This window comes from Corvus brachyrhynchos, unplaced genomic scaffold (assembly GCF_000691975.1).
Source record: "Corvus brachyrhynchos isolate BGI_N302 unplaced genomic scaffold, ASM69197v1 scaffold511, whole genome shotgun sequence".
Taxonomy (NCBI): domain Eukaryota; kingdom Metazoa; phylum Chordata; class Aves; order Passeriformes; family Corvidae; genus Corvus; species Corvus brachyrhynchos.
This window is the reverse complement of record NW_008236214.1, coordinates 55,105-70,897: the sequence shown is the minus strand read 5'-3', so window position 1 is coordinate 70,897 and position 15,793 is coordinate 55,105. Positions and strand designations below refer to the sequence as shown.

Sequence of the window (15,793 nt, the reverse complement as noted above, 5' to 3'; positions counted from 1 at the left end):
TAGCGCACCTGACTGTTGGGGCCCACTCCATCCCCATCCAGCGCCTGGAAGGTGAAGATGGAGGAGCCAGCCTGGGCATTCTCAGGCACCACAATGGTAATGGGGTCTTCGGGGAAGGTGGGTGCCTGGTCATTGCAGTCCTGCACGTGGATCTGGACCAGCACCAGCCGGCTGGAGGGATAGCCATGCTGCGTGTCCTCGGCACTCACCTGGAGCACGTGCCGTGCCCCAGCTTCATAGTCCAGCTCACGGGCAGCATAAATCTCCCCTGTCATACTATCAACCACAAAGGTGCCATCCCCACCACCTCCTACTACCGTGTAGGTCAGTTGTCCTTGTGCAGGGGCATCCAGAGGGGCCACTGAACCAATCACAGACCCTGGCTTGACCCCCTCGAGAGGATGCAGGGTCAACACGGTGGCATCAGGCCGTGGCAGCACACGGGAGGATGGCAACACCTGTGAGGAGAGGAAGGAGTCAGGGGCACGCACAGGGGGCTGTGTGCCAGGGCACACACTGCAACACAGGAGGGTCCCTCTGGTCCTCAGAATACACTTTTCACTGTGAGGGTGCCTGAGCCCTGGCACAAGCTGCCCACAGGTGGTGGAGTCTCCAGCCTTGGAGACAGCCAAAAGTCACCTGGACAATCCCATTTGAGCAGGGGGCTGGAGAAGGTGACCTTCACAGGTACCTTCCCTCAGCCACTCCTTGGGTCTGTGACTGGGTCAGATACTGCAAAGCCAACAGACAGCAGCAGAAACAATTCTGCAAACATAAGCATGAATGGGTAAGAAGATAGGTCACGCTCATCCTGATAGGAGGCACAGGAAGAGAACCCAGTATGACCCCAAGATAAATAAATACTATCACTAGTTTTGTTAAAGATACTGAAGTTAATTTGGGGGTGAGGTGCACTCGCAGATGGGAGAGAGGATGCTGTAAAGGCCACCACAGTATGATCTGAAGGGAAAACCCGCTGAAGAAGCACATTGCTGTCAAAGAGCTGAGGAAAACGGGAGTAACAACAAACCTGTCAGCCCAGAGGGGATCAAACCCAGTGACTGTCAAACAAATATCTATTACAGGGATGCAAACCAGCATGATGGGGATGGCCAGCCTGGCCTCAGTGCTCTGGAGGCTGCAGAACAGCTCTGATTACAAGAACAGTTACAGACATGGTGTAAAAAGGAAATGGTACAAAACAAGCTGGTGGCTGAAGGCAGATGTGGCGAGCTAACACCCGGCTCCACTCCTCAAGGGGATGCGGTTTATCACACCCACCTGGGCTAGAACTCATCTCTGGACCTCCCACACTAGCTGGGGAAAGGCACAGAGTGGGGACGGCTGTGTGATAGAAAGGACTGAGAGACCAGCTGGCTCAAGGGAGGAATGGGCAGGGCTGGTGGAGATGGCACAGCAAGGACAGTCAAATGGCCTCGGCAACTGCAAGGACAGGGACGGGAAGATGTGAAATGATGTTCTGTGGGAGTGCCTTGATGGGGGCAACCAGAGCCTCTGCTGCAAAAGGAAGCTCATTAATAACAGCAGAGAAAGGATGTAGCTGTCTGGGCAGTACCAGGCAGGGAGTACCAAAGTGACACAGACATGAGGGACATGCTGCAGGTCAGAACACTGGTTTCATTAGATGCTGGGAAGAGTGGAAGTCTTCGTGCAGGGAACCTCTGATGTCTTCCCTGCACAGGGTATCTAGGACAGGGTCGGCTGACTAAGGCTGGAGAAGGCAGAACTGCAATTGGCCACTTTGGAAATGAGGACACGTGCAGGGGCAGACAGACCTATCCCTTCCCATCCCAGGTTCTCCATGCAGATTTTAGGGCTGGATCAACAGCTGAGCAGGAGCAGAGGGTGCCCAGGGATGAAGGTGGTAGAGGATGCAGAGGTGGGGAGAAAGGCTGCCAAGGAGCTGGATGGTGTCTTCCAAGAGGCAAGTGAGGGGTAGATGGTACAGGGACAGGAGGAGCTGGGGTGCAGGAACAGGAGGAGCTGGGGTACCTGGACACGAACGATGGCTGATGTGCTGCGAGGCACTGTGCCACGGTCACTGGCTGTCACAGTGAAGATGTACTCGGCACGCTCAGTCCGGCGCAGAACTGTGGCTGTCCGCAGCTCTCCGGTAGCCATGTGCAGAGTGAAACGCTCTGCCCAGGCTCCTGCAGAGGGAGGGAAACACTGTTGGGAGAAGCATGGAGGAGGGAGGGCAGGAGAGGGTGGGAAGGAAGGGGAGTAGGTGTGGGGATCCCAGGCAGTGGGCACCCATCCGCCGAGGTGATGGCTGCAAGGCAGAGCAGCATTGATTTGCCAGTTCTGGAGCTCGTACCTATCAGTGAGTAGATGATGGTCCCATTCTCCCCCTCGTCGGGGTCCTTGGCCTGCAGGGAGGCGACCAGGAGTCCTGATGGCTTCTCTTCCAGCACCTGCAGCAAGGCCCAGGGAGCAGTTGAGTGGCACAGGGAACCTCTAAGATCACCCCACAGCCCCCCAAGCATGGCATGAGGTCTGCACTGTCTTGCACCAGCCCTGCACCTCACCCACAGCACAGACCCCTGGCAGGCAGGACCCACAAGCTGTGCCTGAGGCTGGGAACATGGAGCAGCCCACAGCAATTGGCCAGGGGAGGTTCTGCCTCACCAGCCCTCCTCTCCTTCTGCCCCATTTAACAACACACTCGGCAGGGTGGGGGCACACTGAAGGGCTGTGGGAGGGCACTGCTTCACCTGTGTTACACATGGAGCCTCTGCAGGTAGGTAAGTGCAAGGCTCCACAACAGCCCTGGTTCTTTCTGCCCCAACAGACCCCTTCAGCTGCAAACAGCCAATGTGTGAGCCCTTGACAGCCCAGAGCCAGCCTCCCCGGCCACAGCCAGGGATCTTCTCAGTTCCCACAGTTAGCCAGGGAGGTTTGCCACCTCTGGAAGTGCATCTGGCAGACCTTCGGGGGCTCAGGTACCTCAACTTGGGGCTTTTCCCTTCTCTCCTTTGTTCCTGGGTAGCACCACCTATCTGTAGGTACTTTAGACCCCCATTTTATGCCAGTGCAGCACAAGACCATTGAGACATCAATTACATGTGCTCAGGTAACCTCATGTCCTGAGGGGAGCTACCTCCTTTGCCACAGAGACTACACAATAGAGCATGGCACACAAACACCTTTTCTGGATAGCTATGGAACTGGATGCCTCCCCATCACTGTCCCGCAGCACCTGTCAGGTTTTGGAATCATCCTCAGCAAACATCCCCTCCCTGCTGCAGTCCTGCCCCCTCCAGCACGTACTCTTTGGTGGAACAGGACTCCCACTCAGCACAGGCTCTGCTGTTCTTTCCACCCCAGCAGATGCCAAATTCCCACCTCAAGGGGACAGACCTTGCATTCCCATCCAACCAGCACATCCTGTGGAAGAGACCACCCTCCCAGACCCAGCTGTGCAGAGTGATCTGACCACTTAATGCATTTAGGAAAGGGACAAGAGGAATCCAAGCAGGATTCTGGAGAAGAAGATGCAGGTTTCCAGGTGGAGGTGAGGGCCAGAGCTGTTGCCCAAGCTGCTGGCGCTGTGCTGAAGCCCCGGGAGGGGAGACCAGAGGAGCTGGACTCGTTCAGCCAGGATAGGCAGTGCTGGGACTGTGCTCTGTAAACACTGGGAGAGGGAGGGAAATTCCAGAGAGAGAGGACAGCTTTTTAAGCAAAAACACAATATTGGCACAAGAACAAATGAGTATAAAATGGTCAGAAATTAGTTTAGGCTGGAAATGAAGAGATGTTTTCTAGTACCAGATCAAGGAATCTGGAACAGCCTTTCACAGCAGTGATGGAGGCACAGACCTAAATACAGCCTGGCCCTTGATGAAAGGAGGGTCTGCGTGGACACCTCTACGTGGGGCCACAATTCAGAGGCCCCTTCCAACCTCTCCGCGCCACAGGCCGGGGCAGGGTCTGCCCCCACTGCCCTCAACCCAGACTTGAGTGGCTCCTGCTCAGCAGGCAGGGACACTCTCCCCTTCCACGAGCAATCAGACCCCTTTGAGAAAAGCAGACATGTCAGAGGAGTTACATGAGCAACACCCACACAGCCCCACGTACAAATGCCACTTCAGTCACACAAACAGGAATAAACAGCAATAGCAGTGGGCTTGCCTCTGCAAACTGGTAAGACAGTGGCCACATGGGCACATTTGGGTCTGCCCACCCTGCCTGAAGGTTGCTGCAAACACCAGCCTGGTCCCAAGCTCACAGAGCCATTCTGGCCACAAGCACAGCTCTGGCAGGGGCTGGCAGTGGATATACAGAAATGTGAGAAACATGGTACATATGGAACAATCCTCCTGTGAACTTCCCCGGCTCCCAGCCCGCTGTGGCTCAGACACTTCCCGAGCCACAGATCATATTTGTGTTCATCAGCCTTTGATGGACTTTTTTCTTTCCATGAATTCATCTAGTTTTGAACCCATGCAACTCTGGGCAATGATTTCACAATTTAATTACATTCTGCATGAAGAAGTGCTGCCTGTGTTTATTTTAAACCTGCTGCCTGGTCAGTTCTTATGGAGCTGCCCAGTTTTGTGTTATGAAAAAAGCAACTCCTCATTTCCCCATGACTCTGTGCACACATGTGTGATATTCCTGCAGCTTTGTCCATGTCAAAGAATGTTTTCTTTCTGCTTGGAACCATTATCTGCCAGAGATCCCAATAACATCTTTTTCTGAATGGTTTCTAGCACTTCTGCTCACTTAGAGAATGGAACCGGACAGAGAGCGTGGGCAGAATCTGAGCTGATGATGAGCTGATCACCCAAATATCATCTGGGTGATGATATTTTCTTTCATTCTGTTTCTTTTCTAATTAAACTCAGCATTTGATTTGCTTTTTTGCCCGCGCTGAGCCTGGTGTGGCACTTTCACAAAGCTCTAGGCTTCTCCCCAAACAGAAGCAGCCAGTTCAGAGCCCACCACTGTGTAAGTGCCATCCATGTTGCTTTCCAGCAACTTGCTTAGCAGCAGTGATTTCATCTCCCATCTTCTTCCCTGACTCAACAGTGAAACATGATCCTTTTACAGGTCTTCACAGGCAGCCCTCACCTTGAATGCTTTAAATAGACCAGTGACATCAACCACCACATCTTTGAGAGGATACAGCAAAATACCAGCACCAGGGGCACCCCCTCTGTGAAAACAGGCACCCTCTTCCTTCCCTTCGCTCTCTCTCCCCTCTCCTACCAATCATTCCCTGGGAGGATCCATTACTGCAGACCCTTTGCAAACACCCCTGGTCCTGCCAGCATTATCACCAGTGTGTTTCATCTCAGAGCCCCACAGCTGATGCTGGAAGGTACCGACACAGAACCCTCCTCCGCTTTGCCTGATGAACACTGACATGAACGCTGCACTGAGAATGTCTGCAAGAAATCATGGAGCTTTGTGTTATCATCCAGTTTTCACTTCTTCCTCCAAGTCTATCTTCTACATCCAAAACATGGCTAGCAGTGGGCTGTTACGGCGCTTCACCCTTCTGTATCTCTGTTTCCAACACCTGCAAACCGAAGTGCCCAAACCAAAGGGCCCAAGCAGGTGTTTGCTCAGAGCTGCTGCAGCATTTACCCGCCCTCAGAGCTCTGAACCCATCTCAGCCTTGCCCTGTCCCCTGAAGGATGCATCTGCTTTCATGGTCTCTTTGTAAGGGCAGAGCCCTCCCAAGCTCTAGCAGGGCACTCGCAGCACTTTGTGCCCCCAAACACTGGGATCAGCTGCAGATCCTGCCATGCAGTGTGTCACAGGTGTCCCCGCACAGGAGCAGGGCTCACAACAGATGCCAGGTGCGAGCAATGCCACATCGCAGAGCCCATCCAGTGCACCCTCAGCCATGCCATGGCTGGCTGGTCCTGGGCCTGCTCTGGTCCCAGAGCCTTGCTCAGAGAGAGGGCAACACTAACTGTGCCCCCTTTGCCTCCTCTAGGGTCTTGGAGATGTGCTCACCCAGGCCAAGCCCTGCCAGCAGCTTTGCCAGCAGAGCAGGGCATGCACGAAGATGACTGGGCAAGGGATGACTGTACCCTAGAATGGGAAGGGAAGAGGCAATGAGCAGGGAAGGCCTGGCTGGAGCTGCAGAGTGTCCCCAGATCTTGTGTCACCCAGCTGGCTACCAACACAGTCCTGTCGGCTCTGACCTGTCTGGGGTGCACAGCTCAGGCAGGACGTGTGACAGAGAGTGGCTGTCACCATTGTGATGTGTCTGACCCAACCCAGAGCAAGGGGCTTTGAGCACACAGCCTGATGTGCAGCAATGGACGCAGAGTGGGCACGGCCATCCAGCTGCAAGCTGTCCCTGCTCTGTGCCGAGCAGATGAGGCCAGGGCCTGGCTGCCCATTGTGTTCTGCTGCTGCCAGCGCCCCTCAGCTGGCTCCCACGAGCCCTCGCCACTCATGATGCTCTCAGGGACACAGCTGAGCAGAGGCAGGTGGGTGGGGGGCTGGTCCTCACCCAATTCTCCTGAGCAGTACCCATGTAGCTGGGTCTGCAGCACATGCAGTGCCCGGTGACTGCTGCCACCAGAGTGCTGAGGGAAAGCTTGGCTGGCAGACACTGCAGATTCACAGAAAACTCTCGTGCGTGCCAAGCCCAGCTGGACAATGCTTTCTTGACCTCCCAGAAAGACAAGTGGCTGTACCAAAAATCCCCAGACCTAGAAGGTCATGGCCTCCTGTGTCTCCCTGCTCACAGTTGTCTACCCTGGCTCTTCTTTGAACCTGGGTCAGGTTCAGGGCTCCTTTTGCTGTGCCTCCCTACATGGACATGTGAGCCAAGAGCTTCTGCCCGCTGGCCAGTCCTGATTGTGCCAGAGCCCTCCAGAGGCCCTGCCTGCTCTGTGCACTGGGATACCTGCATTGCCCAAGGACATGCCCATCCTACCAAATCTCAAATTTACCAAACTATCCTGGCTGCTGCACGGATCCGACTCATGCCTGCTCATCTCCCACTCTAAAACTCTCCTGGGTCCCCCTGCCCACCCCCTTTTCCCCAGCAGTACCACCTGCCCCCACATGCAGAGGCCATCAGGCCCCTGCCTCATTGGTGCTCTAGCCTGCACCCCTACCTGCACAGGTAGCTCCTGACCACTGCCCACATGGAGGAAAGCAGGAGCGTTGTCATTCTCATCCAGCACCGTGACATAGATGGTTCCGGTGGCACTGCGGGGCGGTGCTCCCCCATCCTGCACAATCACCAGGAGCTGGAAGCTGGACTGCTGCTCCCGATCCAAGCTGTGCTTGGTGCTGACCTCTCCTGTGAGGGAGAATCCCAGAAGGGTTTGGATGGGAAGGGACCTTCAAGCCTATCTTGTTCCACCCTGCTGCCATGGGCAAAGACACCTTCCACTAGACCAGGTTGCTCCAAGCCCCATCCAACATGGCCTTGAATACTTCCAAGGATGGGGCAGGCACAAGTGAGGGACACAGATCAGTGGGGACACAGCTCAGCCCACAAGCTGCCTTAGAGCAGAGCCTGTGCTCAGCTGTGTTATTCAGGTGTGCTGCTGGAGCCCAGCACTGCAGGGGCAGTAAGGTGAATATTCTGTTGCTGCATTGGCCAGGCTGCCATCACTGCTGCCCCACCCTGGGCTTTCTCACCAGCTGGCCCCACCTAGGAAGCCAGGAGTCTCTCACCTGTCTGTGTGTGGATAAGGAAGTTGGGATCGTGCTGGAGCAGGCGGTAGGTGAGCCGGCTGTTCTGCCCTGCGTCCCGGTCGCTTGCCATCACCCTTCCCACACTGCTGCCAGGAACCTGATTCTCAGGCACGGTGAAGAAGTACCGCTCCTCGCTCAGCCGAGGGCTGTTGTCATTCTCATCAGTGATGCTGATCCGCACGGTGCTGGTGCCAGTTTTCCGTGTGTCCGCCGCAGCCCCGGTGCCTCCCACCGAGGCCAGCACCGTCAGCACATACAAGTCCCGTGTCTCCCGGTCCAAGGCACTCTTGACGTATAGCCAGCCACTCTCAGGCACGATGCCGAAGCTGGCAGCGTCCCCATCTGCACGCAGGTGGTAGGTGAGGGCCGTGGATTCCACATCGTGTGCCAGGGCCCTCACCTGAAGGAAGCGGGTGGAGACGGGAACACCCTCCTGCACCTCCACACGGTAGGTGAGAGTGTCAAAAATGGGTCCATTGTCGTCCTCGGCTTGCACATGCACCAGCAGCGTGAAGGTGGAGCTGAGCTGGGGAATGCCACTGTCCCGGGCCATTATGGCCAGGCTGTAGGCTGAGCTGGCCTCATACTGCAGGGCCCCAAGGAGCCGCACTGCCCCTGAGGCACGCTCCACAACAAAGGTGCCCTCACCCCCCGACACCAGCTCAAAGGTCACCTGTCCATTGGCACCACTGTCACGGTCCTCGGCCTGCACGGTGTAGACTGTAGTCCCAGGTTCTGTGGCCTCTGGCAGCAAGATGGAGTCGGAGGGAGTTGGGAATGCCGGCACATTGTCATTCACATCTGATACAGAGATCTTCACACGTGTGTTGCTGTAGGCGGGAGGGGAACCGCTCCGGGCCCGGACATCCAGGATGAGAACTGACTGGGACTCGTGATCCAGAGGCAGGCTGGTACGGAGCTGCCCTGAGGCCGAGTCGATGGAGAAGTAGCCATGAGGATCCCCCGAGGAGATGGAATAGAAGATGTCATCAGCATGACCTGTGGACAAGAAGTTGCAATCCAGCTCACTCCCTCAGCCCCATGGTCGGGAAGCTGTGGCCCAAGGTGTCCAGCAGCACTGGGCCCATGTGCACAGAGGCACAGGTGTGCATACACACTTGTGCAGGCACAGGTGCTGAGTTGGGTGACAATCGCAGGGTGCACATTCAGATGTGAGTATGTGGAGCTCTCAGAGCAGGGCCACTCCCTGAGGAAGTGTGGTGGGTGCTGGACCTCAAGGATGATATGGGGACAGGGAAAGTGGCAACATGCAAAAGGGACAAGCCCATACCTGGTGGGTTCTGGGCCTGGACAGCCCCCACACTGGCACCCTGTGGCACGTCCTCGGGCACGGTGAAGAAGTACTGAGCTTGCTCAAAGACAGGGGGTGAGACTGTGCCCTCCACGATGCTGATGTTTACCCGGGCATTTGGCTGTGCGTGCAGGCCCCCCCCATCCTGAGCAGAGATCACCAGCTGCACCAAGGTGTTGGCTTTGCCACTCAGAGACCATGACAGAGAGATGATACCTGAGGAAGAAAGTCATGGATGTGGCATTGTGCTGCACCCCTGGCACCAGGGGACAGGCCAAACCATAAGCTGGAAAAGACAGACCAGAAGGGGCAGGAAGCAATGTGCATCACAGTGGGAGCCCACCGTGGAGAAGCTGGAGTGAATGAGTGGAGCTCTCCCAGGAAAGCCTCCCCAAATCCTCCCTGCTTAATCTTACACCCAACTCTGAGCTAAGCAGTGGCACAAGCTGTGGGACATGAGTCAGAAGACAGGTCTTGGGAGAGGGAAAGGAGGGGAAAGGGCGTCCAATCTGGGGCACAGGATGAGTGTCATAACACAGCAAGTGGGCCCTGGGCTGGCAGGGAGGCTCCTCAAGGGGATGTAGAAGTGTAGGACCATAATCGATAGGCCCTACAAAGGAGGTGGCCCTGCATTGGGAGGGCTGGTAGGGCTTGTCTCATTCCAGTCACCTGCTGGGAACTTGAGAACCAGTGTGCAGGTCTCCCAGTGCACCCTTCTGTCCTGCTGAGAGCCCCTGGCACCATGCACCCATGCACCCACTTCCCCAGAAGAAAGTGCTCTGGCTTCAAACAGATGCAGCCAATGAGAACAGTGGGATCGAGAGTGACAGAGTTATAGAGGAGAGTTAACTGAGCTGGAGAAGAGGGGACTGGCAGGGACAAGAAATGAAGCAGGATACAGCCTGATGGGGCAAAGCGTCAGCACACAAGAGGAAGGGCACAGTGAGTCAGGGATAGGGAATAGGGAGAGGAAGGAAGACAGGACAAATGAAGAACAGAACATGGAGCAGAAACAAAAAGTCAGGGAAGGGGCTGGTTACCAGAGGCTAAGGAAGGTCAGCAGGGAAAGATGCGGCAGGGAGAGGAACAGATGTACGCTGGAGACAGACTGCACTGCTCAGGTGGCCAAGCAGTGATACTCAGGCTGGTTTTGACACCTCCCACATCAAAGTGTTCCAACTGCTGCCTGCTCTGGCTGCCTGCCACTTCTCACCTGTGTCCTTGTTCAGGGAGAAGAGCGGGGGCGAGTTTCCCAGGACGATGCGGTACGTCACTCTCCCATTCAGCCCCTCGTCCTTGTCATGGGCAGTGACACGCAGCACAGCTGTCCCTGGCATGCTCTGTGTGCTGATGCTGGCAGCGTACTCCAGCGGGTAAAACACTGGCCGGTTGTCATTTGTGTCCTCCAGGAACACCTTCACGTACACCATGGAGTTCAGGCCGCCCTGAGGAGGAACCAGATCAGAGACAGTGCAAGGACAGCAGCATCCCCTGCACAGTGCTGAGTCAGTCACACTGCATACGTGGCCTCACTAGCACTCACCCCATCCACAGCAGTGATGGTGAAGTCGTAGGCAGATGTGCCCTCGTCGCGGTCCAGGGGCTGCACCGTGCATAGCTGCCCTGAGTGCTTGTCAATGCTGAACTGTGTGGGGACAACACTGCCAATGCCAGAGCCAATGGAGTAGGAAAGGGAGCCAAATGCGCCACTGTCTGCGTCTGTGGCTGTCACCTGTGTGAGGGAAGGCACTATCTGAACAGAACAGACCACCAGCCAGACCCAGCCCAGCACCCCCACCCCACCCCAGTGCCACCCTCTACTCCACAGCCACAGTCGCCACACCATCCTCACAGCTGGCCACCATGACGCAGTGTGACAGCAACTGTGGCTCTTGTCCCAGACCAGCCACTGCTTCTTCTGCAGAACATGCAGCACCGCAGCAGCAGCAGCCCCTGCACCTCTGTTCCTTCTTTTCTGCAAAGACACTCAGGATGGGACAGGAAGAAAGTCCTGTCACTGTGGCCCTGGCTCTGTCCTGCTCTCAGAGCTCTGTGTCTAGCAGTCCCAGACACTGGGCAAGAGGATGGAGGGTGGCACTGCTCTGTGACAGTCCAGTCTGACGTTGCTTGTAGCACAAGAACTGCACCCTCTGTGACAGACGTAGCAGGAGGATGAATGCTGTTCCCTGCTTGCCCTCCCCAGCTCCTCCTTGGGCTCCTACAGAGCTCAGGTCAGCAGAAACCAACTCCTGACTCCACATCCCTGCCCACAGCTCCTCCACCAGCTGGGAGCTCCATGGAGAACAAAGCTGGGGGACAGAGCTGGGGGAAGGCAGCTGGGCCAGGCCCGGGTGAAGTGGAGTTCAGGCCTCGTCAGCCACAGCTCCTCCCCGCAGCAGCCATGGGGCCTCGGCTCCCGCACGAGGAGTGCAGGAACGCCACGCGCGCGCCAAGTAGAGGGCCCGGCTGGGGGCTGCAAGCCCGGTCATCAGGGATGGAGGAACAAGGGTAAGGGGACGCAGAACAGCTGGGCCCGGAGGGAACAGTCAACTGGGCAGGGATGGGACCACCCTGTCCCGACCAGGAAGGGGAGGCAGCACCTGAGACACCCCCACCAGCCCTGCTGCCTCTGGTCTGAGGGGCTGCCTCAGGGAGAAACCGAGACTACATCTCCAGTGAGCACTAAGCTCCTGTGCAGAGGATCTGCTCCCCAACCCTGCAGCAGCTGCCAGAAGAAGCACCATGGAACAGGATCCCCCCTCCCCACTCCAGCTGCAGAGCACTTGGAAACACAGGTGCTGTGACAGAACTGGGTCAGGAGGCACTTTGGGAAACTGGACCCATCTGCCACTCAGAGCTCACCGCCCCCCTCCCCACTGGCCCAGCCCATCTTCCTGGGGAACTGCTCAGCAGAGAGTACAAATCTGACTTCACTGACATCACTGGAGCTCATATGCAGGTTACCAGTACACTGGGTCCATGTTGGCTGTCATTACTGGGGTACAGCCTGTACCCACACCCCAATGTGCCTCTGCCATGCCCAGGATACAGCCCTGTACCCACACCCTGGTGTGCCTCTGCTATTCCTTGGATCAGCTGCCAGCCTTCTCCACCACTGCAGATGGAAACGCATATGAAACTGATCAGCTGCCACAGTGACTGGAATAGGTACTATATGGTAAACTAAGACTTTTCTTTCCTTCAAAATGAACTACTTCTCACTCTGAAAATTACCCAAAATGCACGTCAGCTGCTTTAATCACTGTACAGCAACACGCTCTGCTGCAGAGTAAAATAGTAGCTTCAGGCTCCTTAGGCCAGGGGCTCTGATGCTTCCAGAAGAGCCTCGCTTCCCCACTGTAACCATCTTCTGATGGGTGCTAATCTTGGGAGTACCCAAAGGGGGAATATCCAGCTTCCTGCCACAAGCCCTGGGTCAGGTTTTAGGAACAGGGGAGCTCTCACTAATGCGTAGTGCAGCACCATCTCCCTGGCAGTTTCCTGGTACCCAGAGCCAGCTTCCAGCAAGATAACTGGTGGAGCCAGCAGTCTGGTATCAGAACCAGCCCTGGCTGTGCAGCCAGGACAAGGTATCCCATGTATCTAGTGCTTCACCTCCCCATCCTGTGGTGGGACCATCTGTGGACCACCGGTCCAACACAAAACTCTGCCCATATGAGCCTACACGGGGTCTAAGAGAGGTCACATCACTGGTGCAACCACAACTGGAGCCCTTGTCTGCCTTGTCTCCCTTGGATCAGTGATGCTAAAGTGGTGCCTAGAGAAAAGCCACAGGAACATCAAACACCTGCTGGACCAGGTAACAGTGCTGGCTGAGTTTGGGGCCACTGGACACTTTGCTCTGTGCTCTGCCACTGTGTGCAGAGGGAGGGGGGCTGTGGCTGGTGCACCCCCAGTCCCAGCTCCCTGCCTGCAGACTGCTGATATCCCATGTGTGAATCCCATGGGATGGGGCTGGCTGACTGCCTGTGGGTGGCCCAGGCTCAGCAGGGCCTGGAGAGTCCCAGGGACAGCAGGATCTCCACTGCAGTTGGGTGATGCCTCCTAGGGACTCCTGAGAGACATCACAGGGGTCCACCAGTCACCAGGTATGGCAACCACCTCATTTCAGCTGGCATGTGCTGCTGCAGACTCAGAGCACACGCAGTCTGGGACAGGGACACATTTTTAGCTATGAGGGCAATTAGCCACCAAAAGGGCTCATTAAGGCCTGCGGTGAGTTCACCACTTGTGGAAATTTTTAAACCAAGCATGGATATTTTTCCAGGAACTTTGCTAGAAGCTAATGCGGGGCAGCCCCAGGCTCTGTATTTAGCATCCGCCCCAAATCTTGGATTCACAGCTGGCTTTACTGCAGCTCACTCATGAGACTCCTGATGTTTGCCTGAAAAATAGAGGGAAACAGGGTCAAGCTGCCTCTGGAACTGCCCAGGAAGCTCTCCACTGGGGCTGTGCCAGTCCTGCTGCTCGAATATGTGGGAGCAGGAGCCAGGCCTCTGAGCCTGAATGGCGGCCCTATCACCCTCTCACTCTCACCTCTGACTTCTGAGCAGGGTCTGCACAGCCACTAAAGCATTTAAGCACAAGGACATCAATGCTCTGCCAGGAGACTCCTGACTTGAAGCTGCCAAGGAGGCAGCAGTACCTGAGGAAACCAGGATCACAGACCCCTGGTCTCCCCAAGACTTGCAATGTCCCTGCCATGCAGGGATGGCATGCCGCTGGACCTGCTGTTCACTAGAACGGAGTACTAACTGGGGAGCTGGCAGCTGGCAGTAGCTGTGACTGCAGTGGCCATGAAGCAGCAGATTCAGGATCCTAAAAGGAGTGAGGAAGAAGAGAAGCAGAGTACAGACCCTGGACTGCAAGACAGACTTCAGCTTTCACAGGGAACTGGTTGATGAAAGGGATCTCATGGGAGGCAGCACTGAAGACCAAGGCAGCTCAGGAGAGCTGGCAAGCCTTCAGGACAGCACACTCCAGAACAGTCCATCCCAGTGCTCAGGAAAACACAGAGACGTCAGCAGATGGCCTGGGGTAAGCAGGGGCCTCAGGGCTAAGCTGCCATGCAAAAGGTGGTGTATGCTAAGAAAACTGGGATTGTTCAGCCTGGAGAAGAGAAGCTTTGGAGTGACCTAATTGTGGCCTTCCAGGACCTGAAGGGAGCTGACAAGAAAGACTGAGAGAGGCTATTTATAAGGGTCTGGAAAGACAGGACAAAGGAGAACGGCTTCTCACTGACAGAGGGTAGGTTTAGATTGGATATTGGGAAGAAGCTCTTCCCTGTGAGGGTGGGGAGGCCCTGGCTCTTGGGTTGCCCAGAGAGGCTGTGACTGCCCCATCCCTGGAAGTGTTCAAGGCCAGGTTGGACAGGGCTTGGAATAACCTGGTCTAGTGGAAGGTGTCCCTGCTCATGGCAGGGGGGTGGAACGAGAAGATCTTTAAGGTCCCTTCCAACCCAAACCATTCCACAATTCTTTGAGATGGGCACGAAGGCAAGATACATAGTAGGAATCTACAAACATTGCCAGGCATGTCAGGAGCATGTCAGCAAAGTCAAAGTTCAAGCCTGAGTGTGCCAAGAAGAGCCTCTACCACTGCGCTGGTAGTAAAGGGCTGAAGAAGGGCCCATTTCTGAGTGTGGTCAGTGATTTAGCAGCAGCAGGCTCAGGTAAGACTGGAACACTCAGTGCCTCCTCCACCTTGGTCTCTGCCAGCCTCCCACGCCTACACGCTGTTCAGAGGCGTTCAGAGAGCTACCAGAAAGGGGTGAAGATAGAGTCCGTTTTCTTTAGAGAGACTGATCCACGTGAATCCATGGGACTCAACAGGCTGCATCAATGGATGCTGACAGAAATGGATTTGTAGGGCTGCTCTTCACACATGGTGCAGATCAGGGGAGATCCCTGACAGCTAGAGGAAAGCAAATACCACGCCTCACCTTCAACAAAGGCCAAAAGGATCATCTAAGGGTCTACATTCTTGTCAGCCACACTTTGGGGCCTGGGAGAATCATGGAGTGGGTCTTGTAGTATGTATTAGGTCACATGAAAGATCCTGGAAGGGAAGAGCCATCGTGGATTGACCATCCTGTTTGCTCTCTGTGGTGGAGTGATGGGATCTGGGGTCAAAGGGCTGACAGCTGTGGGTGACAATTGCCTTGACTTTAGGAAGGATTTTGACACCTTCTCCCACAACCCTCATATTCAAGGCAGGATGTTACAGTGCGGAGGGCTGGGAAATCAGGTGGGTCAAAGACAGGTTGGAAGACAGGCTCCAGGGCAGAGGTTCATGACCAGTGCTCTGCCTGGGGGCCATGACAAGGGAAAGGATCTGGATGAAAGTGACAGAGGAAATACATCCTTTCTGTCAGATAATGGATGCAAATGAACAGGCATGTGCCCTTGAGGCCAGAAGATACGTTAAGGAACCCAGGGGATGACCCCAATGCTGTGTTTTGATGACTTTGTTGAGAGGTGTAGAAGAAGCTGCTACCATGGCAGGGTTTGGGCAACACATCTGGGGAACACTTCTGCTGAAATCACTCACTGATCAGTGTAATTACATGGGAACGCAGCTGTTGGCATCCAATTCCCAACTGGATTTGAATCTGGCAAGGGATGTCAAAGTCAACAAGAAGGGCTTCTATAAGTACATGGGTGACAAAAGGAATGCTGGGTAAAATGTAGGCCCACAGCTGAAGGAGACTAGGGACCTGGTGACACAGCACATGTCAAAGACTAGGGTACTTAATGCCCTCTTTCC

General features: G+C 55.5%; 1 protein-coding gene across 1 annotated transcript in view; it reads right to left on the bottom strand.

Annotated features, from left to right (window-relative positions):
• The window catches only part of DCHS1 (dachsous cadherin-related 1), a 41,312-nt gene that overhangs the window by 14,125 nt on the left and 11,394 nt on the right, over window positions 1–15,793 (bottom strand). Inside the window, exons 2-9 of the mRNA XM_008643244.2 lie at window positions 10,551–10,739; window positions 10,221–10,452; window positions 8,987–9,223; window positions 7,675–8,694; window positions 7,107–7,294; window positions 2,339–2,435; window positions 2,014–2,171; window positions 9–458 (exon numbers count right to left, since the gene is read on the bottom strand). Of these exons, the coding sequence (XP_008641466.1) occupies window positions 9–458; window positions 2,014–2,171; window positions 2,339–2,435; window positions 7,107–7,294; window positions 7,675–8,694; window positions 8,987–9,223; window positions 10,221–10,452; window positions 10,551–10,739 (2,571 nt within the window). The remainder of the gene's footprint in view (window positions 1–8; window positions 459–2,013; window positions 2,172–2,338; window positions 2,436–7,106; window positions 7,295–7,674; window positions 8,695–8,986; window positions 9,224–10,220; window positions 10,453–10,550; window positions 10,740–15,793) is intronic.